At 46.1% G+C, this 19395-nt stretch overlaps 2 protein-coding genes across 2 annotated transcripts in view; both read left to right on the top strand.

The window, feature by feature from the left end:
* The window catches only part of NHSL2 (NHS like 2), a 206545-nt gene extending 199027 nt beyond the window's left edge, over positions 1-7518 (top strand). Inside the window, exon 8 of the mRNA XM_043973960.1 lies at positions 323-7518. Within this exon, the coding sequence (XP_043829895.1) occupies positions 323-656 (334 nt within the window). The 3' untranslated portion in view covers positions 657-7518. The remainder of the gene's footprint in view (positions 1-322) is intronic.
* Positions 7519-11611: 4093 nt separating this feature from the next.
* PIN4 (peptidylprolyl cis/trans isomerase, NIMA-interacting 4) lies at positions 11612-18020 on the top strand. Its single transcript, XM_043973635.1, has 4 exons — positions 11612-11745; positions 14195-14268; positions 17237-17356; positions 17849-18020. The coding sequence occupies exons 1-4, from the start codon at positions 11703-11705 to the stop codon at positions 18005-18007; spliced, it is 396 nt and encodes a 131-aa protein (XP_043829570.1). The 5' UTR covers positions 11612-11702; the 3' UTR covers positions 18008-18020.
* The last annotated feature ends 1375 nt before the right edge of the window (positions 18021-19395 follow it).

Below are 19395 nucleotides of genomic sequence, written 5' to 3'. Positions count from 1 at the left end.
TCTCCATCATGGGCCTGGTGCACAAAGACCAAAAAACTGAAACAGTTGCTACCCTCAGAGAGCATACATTTTACTGGGAGTTGGTGGGGTGGATATATAAGGATGAACAAAATATTCGGAGGTGGAGGGAAGCACTAGTAACTGGGGAGAACAGCAAGAGTCTCATGGAGAAGGCGCCTTGCAGATGCCTAGAATTCGATGAAGTCTATAGGTAATGAAGTCAAGCATTCCAGACAACAAGGGGAAGAGCCCAGGAAAGACAAGAATATTGCATGTGGCCCCTCAATAAGCACTTCTCACCAACCCTATTTCTCTTGTTTAGGTCTAAAAGGAAGCTGCTTGGCTGGAAGGAGCCTGGTGAGGCCTTTGCCAGTGGCAGATTAAGTTCCCATTCGACAGCCAAGAACCCAGCTGGCTCTCCAACCAGTGAGGCTGCCACCATGGGCAGCAGCAGCGGCGGCGGCGGCAGTGGCAGCAATAGAACCAGCAGCAGAAATGAAGACTTCAAGGCTCTACTCCAAAAGAAAGGGAGCAAGAGTAGCCTGGGCTCCCGGCCGTCAGCGGCAGAGCTGCTCAAGACCACCAATCCCCTGGCTCGCAGACTTGGCTCGGAGTTTGCCGGGGACCAAGACAGCACCAACGTGCCTGGTACCTAAGCACTTCCAGGATGGCTTTGGGGATGGGGAAGCTGGGAAAGACTTCAGAAAGGCAACGGTGAAAAAGAGAAAAACATGAACTCAGAACCTGGACTATCTGGACTTCAGGGAATGTCCCCCTGACAGCTTCTTCATCTTGAGCTCAAACTAGCAAGAATTTCAATGAACTTCCAACATTTAAGGTTTGATCCTTATGGTTCTGTCATTATTGACCGCTGATGATCCTGCTAGTGTTTTGGTGCCAAGGGCACAGGCACCATGTTGGAAATTCCTGGATGGCCTGAGTTAGCTCTTCTCCCACTAGGCTCCCTTCTTATCCTGGATGAGGCTTTCCAGCCTGGTGGGAAGCAGTAGGGGGTAGGGCTCCCTCCATTCACCTGCCTCGCTCTAACGTTCTTCCCTCTTTAGTGTGGAGATGCCAGAAGGACTGACTTCTTTTCGGCCACCATCCGAATTCTCCCCGACAGAGTCGGCGGGGTCAATAACGCAAAAAGTTATTCTTTCCTTCAATGTCCTATCTCTTTCCGATTGCTTTTCTATACGGAGATCAGGGTGATGAGTCCAAACAAATCTCTCTATTTTGGTTTTGGCTAAGACAGCCAAATAGAGTCAGTTCCATTCGGGTTGCTTTGAAGTACCAAGCTTGTCCAAAGTGACAGTCATTGGTTCATTTAAAGCACCTCTCTATGATGACTCCCTACCATTTCAAATGTTCCTTCGTCCCCAGTGACAGCAAGGGACGGCAAGGGTCTGTGCCGAAATCCAGTGAGCACACTGGAAGTCCCTGCTAATGCTGCATCCACTTTCATTTACACAAAATCAAAAGAATAGAGGTGGAAGGAAGGAGGTGAAAGAAAACCAACCTAAATGAGGATAAGAAATCCATTGGACTTGTGGTATTTTGTAAAAGATAAAGAAGTTGCTATTCGAGAAAAAAAAATTAGGGAGAGGGACATTAAAACATGATAATGCCAATTTAAAGGGAGCAATCCTATTTTAGTCAAGTATTTCTGCTAATTAAGTATTATGCTCCCTTGTTTCCACACTGCTAAGGGACTGCAAGTGCTGTCAGCACCCTTGAGATCCTGGTGTCCTGGCACAAAGCCCCAGCTGCCTTGCCCTAGTTACAAGTAGATCTGTTTCTAGTTGGTGATGACCAGTAGTGAAATGGGGGAAAAGGCAGTTAGGCATGTAGCTAGGGAAGAAACAAGAAGACAAGGGCAAGGAGCACCAGCTGGAGAATGATCTAGAGTGGGGTGTGTACCATCATCCCCACGGAATATTGTCCAACAAAAGTACTACAAGCCCCAAATGGCTTCCTGGGAGTTGCCACCTTCCTGCTGTTCCATGGCACTTGTGAGAGCTCAAGTCTGATGGGATCCTGGGTGGTAACAGAACAGCTCCCACTGGATCCTCTGCCTATGGGGCACTTGCCTGCTGTCACTGAGCGAAAGGAAACTCCCCAATGGGGGGGGGAGCCCAGCCAACTGCCCATAAAGGCCCATAGGGCTTGGCTACACAAGCCAGTTGAAAAGCCCCTCCTCACTGCCCCCTTGTTCTAGAGAGATGCCAGGCCTGCCTGCCTTCATCCCACACAAGAGGGAGGGAGCAGAACCAGTTCTGGAAGACAGAGGACTGCTTTGGTAGGTGAGGGGGCCCTACACAGCAGGCAGACAACAAAGATATCTGGGGCTCGACGAGGGTGAGGCCAATGATTCCTGACCCAATACCAGGTACCCCCAGGACAGCAGCTCTGTGTGGCCTCTGGCTTGGGCAGACTTGACTCTCCCCTCCTCCCAGGCTCTCTCCAGTGAGGCTTGTTTGGCCATTAGTAATTGGAGAAAGCTGGCTGTGGATTTGGCACATCTATAATAGCTTCCCTCTTTCTGCAGCCCCAAGCTCAAACTGTGTGACTGCCTATGTCCTTGCCCCAACTTGTGGGCACTCAAGGAACACCAATGTACTGGTGTGATTAAAGCCCTCCAATATCCTTGGAGCAAACATTTCATCCAATATCCTGGGCTAGGAGTCGGGGGCCCTGGCTTATAATGCCAGCTTGGCTGCAAGGCCTCCTCTCCTCTGGGAAATGAAGGGGCTGAGTTGGCTCTGAGCCGATGCTCTCTCTCCCATTTCTTTGGAGTGTTGGGGCTTGTGTCCATTATCTCATTAGACGCTCATAGCGCCCCTGGGAGGAAGGTTAGGGCCAGTAGGATGGCTTCTCCCCATTTTATGGAGGATCAGATAGGTGCAGCAGCTAATTAGTGGGAGTGCAGGGGCCTAAATGGAGGTCTCTGCCTCATGCAAAGAACCAGAACTAGTAGGTGCCATGGGCCACGCCTCCTCTCCTTGGTGCCTGATGTTCCTGCACCTCTGCAGCTCCACTGGACTGGTGGGGCCACTGTCCTCAGAGGACCACCACCGCATCACCCTTCTTTCATGGCCTGATGAGGGACTGTACACTGCGTTGACCACTGTGCCCACCCTCAACCTTGCTCAATGGACTGACTTTGTCTTCATTACTGCTGCGCTCTTGTACCATATTCCTCCTGCCCCAGAGGCTTTTTTCCCCGCGGTTTGGACACAAGTTTTGAGCGTCAACACGTTCAGGGAAGCATTCGTGTGTCCCCGACTGTTTATGGCCTTCTACTACATTGTGGAAATACATGTATGAGCTTGTATGCTAAAGCAGTGTTGAGACGATTGTAACCATTGTTCTAAACATGTCTATTTGTACCCTCCCTTATAACTTAACTAGTCAATGGAAAGACTTGTTCCCCAGTTGATGGATGGGGCTCTTGCCCTCCGATTTCCTTTTGCTGATGTATGTGCTCAAGTTTTCACAGCGAGGTATAATTTGCCCTTCCATCAGTGGCAGTGAGAGGCAGGTGGTGTGGTGCAGAGAACCCTGGGTTTGGCTTCAGTCCTAGCTTTGTGCTTGAGGCTACCCATGTGACCTTGGACCCGCCCTTTCCCTTCCTTGGACCTAAGTTTCCTTCTCTTGATGATCTCCAAGGTCTCTTCTAGCTCCGATCATTCTAGAAACCAGTCATGGCCTCAGAGGTTCTTGTCCTCCATTAAACACTCAGTAATGGATTAGGCATTCTCTGGGCAGCAAGGGCTTCTGGTCCTTGTTCCCAGTTCATTGCCTATGCTTATGTGTTAGTGAATCCTCAATCTTGTCAGGAAATGTTGTTTGATTCCTCAAAAGACACCTATCCCAACAGGTAAGACAAATCCAAGCCAATCTGATAAACATTTCTTATGCACCTACTATGTACAGTGCATTGTGCTAGGTACTGGAGATAGAAAGACAAAAGTGAAAATAAAGGTCCTGACTTAATGGGGTTTCCACTCTCCTGGCCAGGGCCCACCACTATGATGTAGGGAAGAGAGGCCTAGGTCAGGAGTCAAAGGGCCTGGCTTCAAAGTCTGCCTTTGACACTTCCCTTAGCTATGTGACCTTAAGCCAGTGAGAGGCTTGGGCATGAAATCCAGGCTTCTCTGAATCTTAGGAAGTTCAGTTTGATTCAATGCATATTTAATGAACCTAACTGTTCTCCAGGCATGAGCTAAGCCAAAGTAGCTTGAATCTGGGAAAGGCCCAGTCTCCTGTCTGCCTGGTTTTTCCCTCAATCGTCTCTCTGATCCCCTCATAGTCTCCCCCTTCCTCCTTATCCTGCTCTGGAGGAAGGATCACTAAGGTAACACCCTCTACTAGTCAATATCACATCTAGCCAGGAATTCCCAACAGTGGTACCAAAAGCCAGGGAGCAAGTGTCACTCTGTTAACACTGTGTAATTAATGTAGAAAGAAGATCATTCTCCATTTAATTAGGATACCGGAAGCACTGAAAAAGTTTCGGATGTGTCCCAGGTGGGGAAGGTGGAATTGTCCCATCGCCATCCATGCCTCATGGGGGCGGCCTTCCATTTTACTTGGAGCTTCCTCCGCCCAACAGAAGTACCGATTTCTTCTTTCCCCATGTTCTTTGGAGTTGTCACCACCAGTCCTTGCATTGATTTCTTCCTTCCACATTGTCTTCAAGTTGATGTGTAAAGGAACCCTCCCCCATACCCCAGCCTCCTCCCTCCCTTTGCCTGTATATGGTGAGATGCTGCTGGTAAAGGTATTTTGCCTCAGAGACAAGAGCAGTCTTAGCAAAAATCTAGCAAAGAATGTGTATTGAACACCCAAATCAGCAAGACATAGAAGGGTTTGCCAAATAGAGTGTGGAGTGTGTGTGGGGGGAGACTTTTATTTTATTTTTGAGGGACAATATAAGTGATCCCAGCAGCTAACAGGGAGCTTGTAATAAATTCTAAGCAGACAAAAGCTTCCTGGGGCCCCGACTCAATCAAAGTGACCTCGAGGTCATCAGCATAAGTACAGTGCAGATGGTAACCTTTCTGTGCCTCAGTAGCCCCATTGGGCTTTGGTGAGTTGCTGAGACCAAAACCCTCCATTTCCCTCCCCCACCTCAGCCCAGTCAGGTTTTTGCTGCTGAATCTCTCCACACTTAGCCCCACCTGCTGTCTACAATGGACACATAGTTAGTCCATAGCCAGGGCCAGACCAGAACCCTTTCCAGCTTTTTTGGCCCTTCCAGAGTTTGGGCCCCACTAGCACTGCCTTCAAGAAGCACCAAGAGACTTCCATAGAGAACTTTAGCACATACATCCCTCCAACAGATCAATGACCTCACACATGTGGGATCACAACCCCTCCAAGCCTGTCCATCCTGTGCAATGCTTATCTATGTCCTCCCATTAAGTTCACTACAAGAGGTCCACTCAATATGCTAGGGCCCTTCCTCATGTTCTGTTGCCATTGTGAAGATACCAATGGAATACTCATTGGCACCCATGGACTACATGAGACCTTAAAAAACAAGTTACATAAGCTTTGAGCTCCTGATCAATGACTCTTGTAAATACCATATACAAAATATGAGCACGATGCTGCCGAATGACTTCCAAGAGTGAGGCAATGCTTTATGCATTATGCTACTGGGCTTGTAGCTGACTCACTGCACAAATAGGGTACCCAGGGTGAATATAAAGGGATCCTAGAGTTAATCAGTTTTACTGGGCAGGAGCCCATTTCTCTCCTAGAATGAGGAGTGGATAAGGGTGAGAATGGAAGTGGAACACCAATACACCTGAGAACAGAAAAGGGGGAATTTAAATGACTCCCAATATCCCTTTTTCGGGGACTAAGTCTTAAGGTACTTGTAGCCTATAGACTTTAAGCTTTGTTGCATTTCAATTAGGTTGAAATTATTTCCAGATACCTAAGATAGGAAGGCTGTTTTAGCTAGATTTTTCTTTGTATGTGTATAAAATGAAATTAGTTCTTGATTTGCAGTAAAAGCTTTCTTTCCACAACACTCTGACTCCAGCCAAATGATAGCTCCCTCACACCTTGCACTTCCCTCTCCTGTGATTGTGATCATGATAACCAGAGAGCTATAAATCATGCAGAACTACAACTAGGGCAGGGCAACTAGGTCTTTGCCCTAGGGAATGGAAATTTAGAGACTGTTGATCTGAAGTGTAGAAAAAAAAAGTGAACTTAACATCATCATGTAATATAGGAAGCTATTCCATGGCATACTTCTTCCCAACTATTGTATTCTAAGTGAGCTTCCTCCCATGCAGTATGGTATCTTTGCTGGTATCTTTGCTCCTATCCCTCCATGAATGGTTCCAGGTGTTAAAATTGCTAGTTACAACTCTGAAACTATCACATGAGAACCAGTTGTTTCATGTCAGATGGAACATGGTCACTGCCATCATCACATTTCCGAAGGGCTGTTCTAGAGAGACAGGAGGAGATGCAGAACGAGAAGTAGTGAGTAAAAGTTACTTGGAAGCAGAGTATAAAGAAGGACTTTCTTAGTTTCTGGACAGGTTCAAACAGAGGCTGTGGGAACATTTCTCAGAAATATTGTTTAGGGAATCAACCATTCCAACCCTATATGTCTAGGATCCTGGATCCACCTTTAGAAATTACTTTGGTCATCATCACGGCTAAGTCCCAAGCCATCTACCAATTGCCCAAAAGCTCAGATAGTATTATTTCTGATGTTAAGTCAAGCAGATTGGAGCACACGGATACATGTCATCTGATGGATTGCCCTGTGATCAGCTGGCAAATTGTCAATTCTGCCAATCAAGCATGCTGGCTGTGTGTCACTGCATTAAGAGTATTCCATCTTAGGAATCTGTTTACAATGCCAAAGATCATAGAGCTGAATGGGACCTCCTTGTGTCACAGATGGGGAAACTGAGGTAAAACAACTTTATAAGCTCATATGGTGACTCTCCTGTTCATGGTGTCAGCTTGTTTGGCAGGGAAAGATCTTTTCATTCTTGTCTTCATTTGAATGCCTAATCCTTGGGAGCAACAGGCAAAAGTGGTATTTGATTGCAACCTCTTGCCTTAGTTAAAGCAATTTTCAAATGGTCAAATTCAATAGCAACCTTAGTTTCAGTTCAATGATTCAATGATTCAATAAACATGTAAGCCCTTGCTCTGGGTCAGGCCCCACACTAGGCTCTCTTACATGATATTTGGCTGAGTCTCTGGCCAGTTGCCACCTTAAAGTGCTCGGTAGCTCCCACCTTTACTGGCTGGGACTTTGCCACACTCTGGAGACTGACTTCATTTTGCTCCCTTTGCTTTTCAGTCTCTAAGTCCGTCAGATCTTAGGCATGCATCGTGCTCACTGTACTCATCATCCCAAACTTATATCAATCACGTGGTAGTGAATGTAAGCCATTTGTGTTTCTTGATCAATTTTACATTATAAATTGTCTAATCATGTTTCCTCTGGCTGATAGTAAAATGATATTCTCTTTTTGTATGTCTCATGCTTCTTTATTCTGTGTCCTCCAAAGCTTCCAAGGGGAAATATTTCTATGAAAAGCTAACTTCACGACCTCCTCACTGGCTCCATGGACTGAACACAGGACTTCACTGGGTATTCCCACTGACCCTACTGTCTGGCTACTGGGGAGCTTATATCATACTAAGACACAGAGAGGGCTTTACCATTTACAAAGTACATTCCTCAAGACAACAAGGTATAGCAGAAAGAGTAGCAGAAAGAAAATCAGAGGATCTAGATTCAAATCCCACCTCTGCAACGTGTGTGACCTTGGCTAAATTACATGAGCTCTCTCAGCCCCAAGTTCCTCAGCTGAAAGGTTGAAAGCTTGGATTAGATCATAATACCGTGTCAAGGGACTTTCTAAGGGACCCACCTCTAAATACACGTTCCTATGATTCCAAGAACACTCGAGGCAGAAGATTCGTCTTATTAATGAAGCCGGACAAATGTCTGACTTTCAATATATGAATAAGAAAGTGTATTTTCTTTAGGAACCTAAGGAAGCTTATGTTCTGACAAGGAAGAGAAGTAAGTGTGTAAGTGAAGCCATCCTTTGTTCATTAGAGGGCTTTTTCCCCTTAAAGTACAAGGCAGTTAGTCTCATGGATTCACATTGGTTCTTTTCCCTGTTATTCTGGGGAACTAGTTATGTGGAATATTTATATAATTCTGTAAACTTAGAGCTCCCAGACTATGGAAGAAATAGTTTTCTTTCCCTAGTCACTGAGCAGATTAAGTTCTATGATCATTTCTAGTATCTGAAGAGAAATCACCCCTAGCCACAGCATTTCTCATTCTTAGGCATTCCTCTATTCTGTAGGAAAGGCACTCTGAATATAATACAAATCATCTTACTTTTACCTGGAGTCAAAACCAATTATAAGAGTATAAACAGCAAATAATCAAGGCATAAGAGATCTGGAAACTCCAGAAGGGTATATGATTCTGTTAACACTAAAAAGCATGGGGCAGCTAGGTAGCCCAGTGGATAAAGCACCAGCCCTGGATTCAGGAGGACCTGAGTTCTAATCCGGCCTCAGACACTTGGCACTTACTAGCTGTGTGACCCTGGGTGAGTCACTTAACCCCCACTGCCCCGCAAAAACAAACAAACAAACACTAAAAAGCAAAGAGGCAGGGAGGAGAGAAGGGGCAGTAAAGAGTGGAGAAATTCACTGTAAGGCAGACACCTTCAGGAAGCACCAAGGTCTGTCCAGGCAGATCACTTTGGCCAGGCCAGGCCAGGCTAGGCTTCAATTGCTCATGATCATAGCCATGAAATCAACTCTCACTGATGGTGCATGTCTGCACCCCATATCCCTCTCTCCTCAGAGTTCCAGTGCTCCCAGTTCATCTGTTTTGCATGGCTCTCAGCTCTCCTGATCCTTCCGGCACTCCTTCAGGCTAGGAAAGCAATACTTGCCATTGGCCTCTTTGATATCTGGAATTCTGCAGTACCTTGTAAAATTGGCCATGGCACACCTGATGTGTAGAATTATACATTAGTGCTTCTCTCCAATTACTTTGGGGATATTTGGCTGTGTGCAGGCTGTTTCCCAGGATAGAATGTAAATTCTCTGATGGTGGGAACTAGTTCCTTTATATCTCTAGTACCTTACACAGAGGAGGCAGTTAATTTGTCAAACTGATTTTAAATGAATTGAATTTTTGTGAAGGGATAAAATTAATAGTATAATGCTATGGGGGGCAGCTAGGTGGTACAGTGGATAAAGCACCAGCCCTGGATTCAGGAGGACCTGAGTTCAAATCCAGCCTCAGACACTTGACACTTATTAGCTGTGTGACCCTGGGCAAGTCACTTAACCCCCATTGCCCCACCAAAAAAACCCAACAAAAAACCAAAAACAAATAGTATAATGCTGTGGAACTGATATTGGGCCTACAGAGGCTGGAGTCCTATGCCTGCTCCCTTCTACAATAGATGCACGTGATACCTAGAGTAGGGGTACTTTACTAGACAAGCAATACTACTTCTAGGCCTGGACCCTGAGGAAATCAAAGTTAGAGGAAAAGGACTCAGATGGACACAAATATAGCAACTCTTTATGTAGTAGCAAACAAATAGAAACTTAGGGGGTACCCATCAACTTGTGAATAGCTGAACAAAATATGGTATGTGAATGTAATGGAATATCATTTTGTCACAAGAAACCTCAGAAAAGTTGTATTAACTGAGGCACAATGAAGTGAGATGGACCAGGAAAAGTTGTACACAATGACCACAACTCTAAAATACTTCAGTACTGTGATCTATACTGTGACCACTCACTATTTCAGAGGAATGACGATGAGCTCCAGACAGAGAGGGGATAGACTCAAGGTGTCCAATGAGACATGGCTATAAAGGGAAGGTGGGAGGGAGAGAAAATTACTGTTAGGTATTTGAAGATAGAACAAATTTAAAAGTTTTTAAAATGAAAAATTATAGGCTAATTTCGAATCTGGAAATGTGAGTGGTTGTTCATTTTGAGATGTGTATGATGTAGTGTAAGATAGGTATGAGAAAAAAAAGAATGAAAAATGAAGGGGATGAAAATTAGACTGAATCAAGTAGAAAATTATTTCTAAAATAGAAAAGTAAAACAAAATAAAATTAAAGGCTGGTGAAATTTATTGCAATTCTGCAAGAGTCTCCTAAGTGGTAGAGCAGGTTCCATTTTTCTTAGCGAAAGAAACCCTTTTCCCCCAATCACAGGTCCTAGAAGTACTAAATGAATCAACAGTGATTAAGGCATCTTTTGAAAAATAAATAAATGCTCCATCTCCACATACTGCCCCCCTGGCTTTTTTTGGGGGGGGCGGGGGAATAAGGGTTAAGTGACTTGCCCAGGGCCACACAGCTAGAAGTGTCAAGTGTCTGAGGCTGTAACTGAACTCAGGTCCTCCAGAATCCAGGGCCGGTGCTTTATCCACTTCGACACCTAGCTGTGCCCACCCCCCCCCCCCCCCCGGCGGCTTTTTTTAAGCACCAGCTAAAATTCTTCCTTCTACCGGAAGCCTTCCCCAAGCCCTCTTAATTCCGGTGCCTTCCCACTCCTAATTCTTTCCTCTTTATCTTGGATGTAGCTTGTTTGTACATAGTTTTTTGCTCCCCCATCAAACGGTGAGCTTAAGGTGGAGACTGTCTTTTGCCTCTGCATGTCCAGGCAGAGCCCGGTGCTTAATCCATGCAGTCAGTCAGCAAGCAGGGCTTGAATCAGGGGCCTGACGCTGGGATAGGACCTTGGGCGAGTGACTCGGTGTCCTGGAGCCAGTCAAATAGGAAACATAGTGCTTTACTGCGTCACTGTAAGATCCCGACGTGATGTCCGTAAAGCTCTGTAAAGCTATAGGGGACTCACGCCCTCCTCTGGTTGAACGGAGGAAGAAAAGACCTAGACCTTGAAGCTGGCCCGGTTCAAATCCCGCCCCAGACAAGTCCCTTCCCCTCCCTGGGCCTCCGCTCTTTACTCCGTAAATAGAAGCCTTTGGACTCAACGGCTTCTGAGCTCTAAGTGCTTAATTTTATTTTTAATTATTTTCATTCAATTTAATCCAATTTTTTTTCAGTCCAAATTCTCTCCCTCCCTCCTTGAGGCAAACAATGATATTGATTATACGTATGAAGTCATCACGCAAGACATATTTCTGTATTAACCATATTGGGGGTGAAAGGAAGCATGAAAAAGAAAGAAAGTGAAGAACAACGGCCTTCGATCCGCGTTCGGGGAACAGCAACTAAACCTAAGACCCACAGAACCAAGAGATCGCGGCTTCCGCTTGGCGAAGAGGCGCAGAGCATCTTGGGAACCAGTTGCCCCGCCTCCAACGTAGCTACGTTCCCGCGACCCGGAAGGGAAACCTCAGGAAGGCGGGGCATAGAGGGCCTGACCTGCGCTCCCCTGCCCCTACCGGTCTCGCTTAGCAACCCGCCCCATCCCTCCGAGCTTCTATTTCATTGGTCAGGGTATCGAAGACCCCGGATGCCGTAGCTGGCTCGACTACTGCCTGATTGTCGTTGATCTAGGATGCCCGCCACGGGATGATTGCGCTCTTTAGGCATATCATTGGACACCCCTGCAGGACCTTCGACCACATTCAGCGATCAGATACCCGGAAGTACAAACGAAGACGGTGGCCGGAAAGTGAGAAAATGGCGCCCAAGGGGAAGAGCGGCTCTGGCAAAGGAGGGAAAGGTAGGCGATCCGAGGGATCCTGGAGCCGGGGCTTCGCATGTCTCCTCCCCGAGTGTCTCTAAGATCCAATTCAAAGTCCTCAGGGGCCTCACACCCGAGCCCCGTCACTATCCTTCATTTTCTTACGCTCTGTTGTTCTTCCCCCGCCTCCCCGTGTCTGTCATTTTCCCGGAGAGGAGGGGGGTGGGGAGAGAACGCCCAGCTCCATCCACTTCTCAGCCTGTCACTTCATGAGAGCTACCCACACCCCTATTCCCCCGCCCAGTCTTTCACTTAAGGGGGGGGCTCTCACTCTGCCGCCCCCCCCAGTTTATTTCATGGGGGGGTACTTCCCGCACTCTGTACCCCTGAGCCTGTCACGGGGGGGGGCCATCCTCCGGCACTGAACCCCCCCCCGCCCCGTCATTGAGTGGAGGGGCTCCCCGCAAACCCCCCCCCCCCCAGCTCGGTTAGGCAGAAATGGCTTCTCTAGGGCCGGTGTGCAGGTGTCAGAGGTGCCACCAGGTCTTCCAGCCCATCTTGAGTAAGTGTGGAAGTTAGAGGGGAACCAGCTAGGACAGACCTGCTTCCAACTCTTGGAAGATTGCGGTATCTGAGGGAAACGGGAAAAGGCTGTGGGCTAGTGACAGGGCAACCCCTCCAAGCCCTTTCCGCCAGGGGAATGGGGCCCACCTGGTTCTCTTCTCAGGCGTCCGTAGAAAGTGGGTGTAGGATGAACAACGGAAGCGAGGATTAGAAAGCGAGCACCCGTTAGTGCCTTTTCAGTACTGACTGAAGAGAATTCAACTCGAACGGTGCCAACATTACATGCAAACGTAGGTTTACTCGATTATTAGTATTTGTTGATAGTTATTGCATTTGCAATAAAAATTTGTACAATTTGCATTTTCATCTTTTTTAAACTACACATTTATCATGGCAGAAAAATGTACCTGAGCATATTTTACTTATAAGAATTTCAATATCAAATACTCCGTAATTTGGTGTATTAGAAGCGACTCTCCTTCCATGCCTTCAAAAGAATCTTAAAGAGAATTCCTCTTCTCCTTTCTTTGGAGATGTCCAGGGGCCTATGGATAAAGCGTTGCATACACTGATAATTGTGGTCCCTGTGCTGGTTGTTTTTGTCTAGCTCTTTCTCTTTCCAAAAGAAGGCTCACTTTTTGGATGTGTGTTTGAGTGTGTGGATTTGAAGGGGGTATTTAGAAATGGCTGTGATGTAAAAAACAAGGCTTCAGGAAAACCTTGTTTAAAAAATGAATCTTACACCTAACAGTCAAGTTGGGAAGACTCTACATGAGAAGAATGACTCTTTTTGAGGATACTAGGTGGTGCAGGAAGTCAATGGAGAGAACACTGGGAGGGGGAGGGGGACAGAGTCAGGAACTTACGTCATTTTATTATCCCCACTTGGCAGGCCCATCTCCCATGGTTTTTAAAACACTTTGCAAACCTTAAAGTGCTCTGTAAGTAGTAGTTCTTATTACTTTGGGGGGCGGCGGGGCAATGAGGGTTAAGTGACTTGCCCAGGGTCACAAAGCTAGTAAGTAACAAGTGTCTGAGGCTGAGTTTGAACTCAGGTCCTCCTGAGTCCAAAGCCAGTGCTTTATCCACTGGGTCACCTAGCTGCTCCCGTTCTTACTACTTTGTAGAGAGAAAAAAATGAATCTTCCTCACTAGTGATTTGAATCAAATCTTTACTTTTTGTCTTCCAGAAATTGCTGTCTTAAAAGTCTTTGTGTATTATTTCCAGCTGCACTGTCCTTTTTTAGCTGATGTTCTTGCTTCCTGATAGTAGCTACCCTCTGGAACTGTTGTTACTTCACAAAGTTCCTCCCTCCACTGTTGAGGTCTGGATTTTTCTGTCACATCATAAGAGAAGATGCACAGATTGACCTCTCTCTGTGCACTGTATTAATGAGGTTGACCCTGTTTTGTTTGGGATTGGAAGATAGGGAGAAGCAGATGGGGTAGAGACACAGCAGTACTGATCTTTGAAGGCAGTTCTGATTGCAGGAAAATGAAAATCTACTGTTAAAAATTGGATTGATAGAGCGGCTAGGTGGCTCAGTGGATAGAGCATCGGCCCTGGAGTCAGGAGGACCTGAGTTCAAATCCGGCCTCAGACACTTAACACTTACTAGCTGTGTGACCCTGGGCAAGTCACTTAACCCCCAATTGCCCTGCAAAACAAAACAAAACAAAAAAATTGGATTGATGCTCGTTTGCTTTCTATCGCTGTCGTTTCTAAGTATATCCCACCCCTCCCTCCACATTGAGCTCAGCCCAAACTCCCCAAATGGTGGTAGTGTTTAAAGCTGTGTTCACCCTGCCAGCCTCTGCTTCCTGGTTTTGATGTTTTCGAACTTTCATGGCGGGGAAGGGGGGGCAGCAGGTCAGGACATAGCATGACACAATCTAAGTAAGTGTCCTTTTCTCTTTGGTAAAGGGGCAGCAGCTTCTGGAAGTGAGGGTGCAGATAAGAAGGCTCAGGGTCCTAAAGGTGGTGGAAATGCAGTAAAGGTGAGTTACCATGATCTTTGTCTTCTGAAGTGTTTTATTAGGACTTAAGATTAACAGGGTCATTTCAAATGTATGGAACTTAGTTACAAAGACAGATACACTAATGCGCACTGTGGATGGAACTGTTGATTAGTCTGAAATTTCGAATTGGGCTAAGATGGTGAATAAAATCTTCCACACCCTTTCATGGAGAGAGCCATCTTCTAGGGGCAGACCTCCACATGGTCAGACAAAAACTCCTCACATACACGAAGTGTCTATAGCAGCACTTTTTGTGGTAGCAAAGAATTGAAAACAGATTTTATGTCCATCAATTGGGGAAAGTAATGGAATTTTACTGTATTGTAAGAAATGATGGGGGCAGCTAGGTGGTGCAGTGGTGCACCGGCCCTGGATTCAGGAGGACCCGAATTCAAATCCAGCCTCAGACACTTGACACTTACTAGCTGTGTGACTCCGGGCAAGTCACTTAACCCCAATTGCTTCACCAAAAAAAGACAAAGAAAAAAAAAAGAAATGATGTGCGTGATAAATATTAGTGTGGAAGGAGAGATCTCCATGAACTGATGCAGAGGGAATCCAACAGAGCCAAGAAAACCTTCTACATGGTGTCTCTGATAATGTCAGTGGCAAGAACAATCACTCCCAAACCCTGAAAGCAAAATGTCGCAAAATGACAAAGAACAAGCCTAGCTCCAAAGCCCAGATATGAGAAGGCCTTTTTGCAGAAGCAGAATGAGTGTAGTACATCGTCCATATTTTCTTTTTTGTTGTTTTGTTTTGGTTTTGTTTGTTTGTTTTGCAGGGCAATGAGGGTTAAGTGACTTGCCCAGGGTCACACAGCTAGTAAATGTTAAGTGTCTGAGGCCGGATTTGAACTCAGGTCCTCCTGAATCCAGGGCCAGTGCTCTATCCATTGCGCCACCTAGCTGCTCCCATGGTCCATATTTTCAGACTTTTTTGATGTATTGATCAGTTCTACTGATTTTTTCCTCTTCTTTTTTGTCTTTAAAAATGTTATTTGGTATGTAGACTAGCCCTCTGCTACTGGAGAACATGATGGTGGTAGAGGAAGCAAATAATATGAATCAGAATTTATTTTTGGCTAGATAACCTTTTGTTTTGTGGGGCAATGAGAGTTAAGTGACTTGCCCAGGGTCACACAGCTAGTTAGTGTCAAGTGTCTGATGTCGGATTTGAACTCAGGTCTTCCTGAATCCAAGGCTGGTGCTTCAGAATTTATTTTTAAAAAGAAAGGATGAGACAAGTATGGGCAGATTGATCAGAACTGAGGTCAAGTGAAGTCAGCAGAACCCAAAAGGCAGTAGGCAAAGTGAACACAGCAGTTTAGGTAGAAAGATAGAAATGGACCTGCCTAGCATGCCCAAGCAAACATCCTTCTTTCCAGTCTGTGTAGAGGTACCCACTGGCCAGTGCCTTAGTGGCTCAGTTGCTTAGTTTTGCTGACCTGCTTTTCTCCCTCTCTCTATCCCTTTTTAGGAGGGGATAGCTCCTGGCAGGGGAGGGGAGAGGAATGGGGTTGGAAGTGAATGTGACAGAAAAACAACCAAGAAGTGAAAAATGAACAAGAAGTTCTTCAGGACAAGAAGGCATGGTTTTAGGAGTATGATAGTGAACGGAGCCTAGTTAGTGTTCACTGTTAGAGAGTTTACAGTCCCGTCCCGCCCCGCCCCCCCCCCCCCCCCCCCCAACGAATGGCCTTTTGTCTCTGTGCTGCCGGAAAAATGGGAGAATGTAAAGAGGCTAAGCTCACTTAGGGCAGATGTTGCCAGCCTAGTCTTTTTCCATCCTGGAAACTCAACAATGGAGGCAAAGCCTCTTCCTCTTGCTAGTGGCTTTTCCAGACCCATCTAGAAGCTTCTGTGTTTGTTGGAATTAGAAGCAGTTAGGGGGTGCCACAGTGTGGTACACAGCACCAGGCCTGGAGTCAGGAAGACCTGAGTTCAAATTCAGTCTCAGACCCTTCCTAGCTGTGTGACCCTGAGCAAGTCACTTAAGCTCTGTCTCACTTTCTTCAACTGTAAAATGTGGATGGGCTTGTTGCAAGGATCCCATAAGATCGTATTTGTAAAGTGCTTAGCACATAGTAGGTGCTTTGGAAAGCTTTCTTCCATTTGTTCTCCTTTTCCTGCTCCCAGTGTCCCCCACCGTAGGGATTGAGGCGGCTTTGCCACAGCAAAGTATCCTTTTCCTCCAGTTGGGTCAGCGTTGGAGCCATAGAGAGTAGGGCTCTGGCTTGACTCAACAAGTCGTTTTTATTGCCTTTTACATCATCTGTTTCCCTCCTTCTTCCCCCCTCTCCCCAGCATGATCAATCTATTAGTTAGGCCAGTAGTAACCAAGGAAAATCTGACACCATGAAGGGTAAGGGCTGGAAGAATTGAGGTTATGGCATTTGGACCTCCCCTTCTAAAACCCCTGTAACCACAGCCAAGACGTGTGATTTGAGTCACAAGACAAAAGGTTCCCAATAATAAATGAATAAATTTGAATATGAGTTTAGTGAGTGGTGGGCAAAGTTACAAAGGAACTTGAATTTGGGCTATGTGGGTAGTGGGTGAGGTTACAGAGGTAGAGAATGCAAGGGTGGACATTCACTTCACAATAGGATTGATCATAAGACAAAAGCTTGGCTTTTAGGGTGAAGTTGTAAAGGTAAGAAGTTGGGATTTATCATTAAAACCTGTGCCAGCTGGACTAAGTCTTAAAAATAGAATTTAAATCAGTTTTCAATTTTATAATTCCCCCCTCCCCACTCTTCAATTCTTGGGAAGCCACACCTCCTGTGAATCACTTAGTCTGATTAAAAATGACAAATAAGAGGATGGTTTTTTTAAAAAGTATGTCTGTCAGTCCATAATAATTAATCAAGTTGAAGCGGTGGTTACAGGAGCAAAAATGCTGGGGGAAAGGGACTTAATTCATTTTTCCTCTTTTTGTCTTGTAGGTCCGACATATTCTGTGTGAAAAGCATGGTAGAATCATGGAGGCCATGGAAAAACTCAAGTCTGGAGTGAAATTTAATGAAGTTGCCTCTCAGTACAGTGAAGATAAAGCCCGGCAGGGGGTACCTATCTATCTCTGAACATTTACATAGCACAGGATGCCGATAAACACATCTGTGCCAGGATTAAGAAAGTGGAAGTGGAAGTGGGAAGTGACCAGCTGAAGAAGTGGCTACCCTCTTTGGGTCGTCCCTTACTTCAAACATGATGCCCACTGAGGGGAAGGTGAAAACTAGCTTTAAAGATGCCTGTCTCTTCTCTCCATTTCTCTATAGCTACTCTGGAGCTCTGTTTGAATTGTGGCCACTTTGGGGACCCACTGAACTGAAGAAGAGACAGGCCTTTCTGCCTCTTCTGATGCTGACGTGGAGTTACTGATTAGGGCTACAGAGCTTAACCATGAACTGGCGCTTTCTGTGACCCAAATCTTCTTTCTAGTCTTCATGGTGTCAGATTTTCCTTTGAGAAAGATGATGAATATACAGTGGACACCCCACTCTTCAACTTAGTTGTGTTTAATCGATTTCTTTTGGGTTTTTCTTTTTTTTTTCCAGGGAGATTTGGGCTGGATGACAAGAGGCTCCATGGTGGGCCCATTCCAAGAAGCAGCATTTGCCTTGCCCGTCAGCGGCCTGGACAAGCCTGTGTACACAGATCCTCCAGTGAAAACCAGATTTGGCTACCATATTATCATGGTTGAAGGGAGAAAATAAACTGATAAATGAATTGATTTTGATCATTTCTTTGCAAGGTATTGCTGAACAGCCCATATGTCTTGTGAACTCTTATGTCAGTGCTTGGAATCAGAGTGGTTAAGAGGGTATATATCTGGATGTTTCTTCAAGGACAGCTTCATGGCTGTAGAGGTGGGCTTGGAGGCAGGAAGCCCTGAGTTCAAATCCAGCCCTGGGCAAGTTCCTTAGCCCCCATGTGCCCCAGTTTTCTCCACTGTAAAATGGGTGTGTCCCAGAGTGGTTGTGAGGACTAATGAGACCATGTATGATAATGAGCTAGAGAAATGCTTGTCCCCTTCCCCCTCCTTCATGGCAGTAGAAAGATGGCCCCAGCTTCTCGAAGGCTGTGCCGGTGGAGTGAAGATTCTCCTGGGCTGGAAAAGCCTAAGAGGTTACTCTGTGTGTTCCCAAGCTGTGTCCCTTCTTTTTCCTGGTCTTGCTCCTTTCTCCAGAACCTCTCCCTGTTTAGTAGCTTCCACCTCCCTGCCTGCGACCTTCAGTGAAGCCTTCCTAAGCAAGATTCCTTCCCTGCCTCTAACATACCTGGTCAGCTCAGATCCTGGAGCTGCCTCCAAGCTGAACTAGCTGCTCTGGGCCTGGGAATGCAGCGGCAGGAGCTGCTTCCCTCCCATGTCAGAGCATTGTGCTTCCTGCTGTGGCCTGAAGCCCCTTCCTAGGCTCCCTTTGGAGTTGTTAGTTTGCAGGGATCTCCGCTCTCGTGTGAGGGACTCAGGGAGCTGCTCTCGCCCCTTAGATGTCTCCAGCTCGAGCATTTCTCTTAAACGCACCTAATAAAAAGACCTTTAGGTCTCACCAACACAGTAAGTCCCGAGAAGGCCACTAAGTGAGTGATCTGGCTGCCCATGAGCTTGTTGATTCACAAGGTCCTTCCCTCTAAGGATGCAGAAAATGGTCCTTCCATCTCCGCATCTCTTGTTCATTCATGTCTTCCCATGAATATGCTACAAAGATTCCACCCAATTATATACTAGAGGCCTTCTCCACTTTCAAATCCTGACATCGGAAGGGGACCATCCAGGGGTGTTGACTAAACACCTGTGTGCAAGGCCTAGTGCTTAGCACTGGGGAGGAAAAGATACATGAGCCAGTCCTGCGCTCAGTCTAATTCAGGAGTCGGCATACCAACAACCTTGCACTAAGGAAATCTACGGGATAAATTGGAGGTAATCAACAGAGTATTAAAGGGTATTAAAGGCACTTAGTGGGGAGGAGCCTGTAACAAACATGAAGGAAGCCAGGAGGCAGAAATAAGAATTCCAGCCACTGGGAGGTGGAGTGTCTTTTTTGAGGCAGAGTGCATGGAAGGGTCAGACCTTGGATTTCAGAGGACTTTGAATAAGGAATAG

Source organism: Dromiciops gliroides, chromosome X (assembly GCF_019393635.1).
Source record: "Dromiciops gliroides isolate mDroGli1 chromosome X, mDroGli1.pri, whole genome shotgun sequence".
Taxonomy (NCBI): Eukaryota; Metazoa; Chordata; class Mammalia; order Microbiotheria; family Microbiotheriidae; genus Dromiciops; species Dromiciops gliroides.
This window is presented reverse-complemented; position numbering and strand designations above follow the sequence as displayed.

Coding starts and splice junctions, on each gene's coding strand:
- PIN4 (XM_043973635.1), top strand. CDS start 11,703: ATGGCGCCCAAGGGGAAGAGCGGCTCTGGCAAAGGAGGGAAAG. Junction 11,746..14,194: donor CTCTGGCAAAGGAGGGAAAG/GTAGGCGATCCG, acceptor TCTTTGGTAAAG/GGGCAGCAGCTTCTGGAAGT. Junction 14,269..17,236: donor GTGGTGGAAATGCAGTAAAG/GTGAGTTACCAT, acceptor TTTGTCTTGTAG/GTCCGACATATTCTGTGTGA.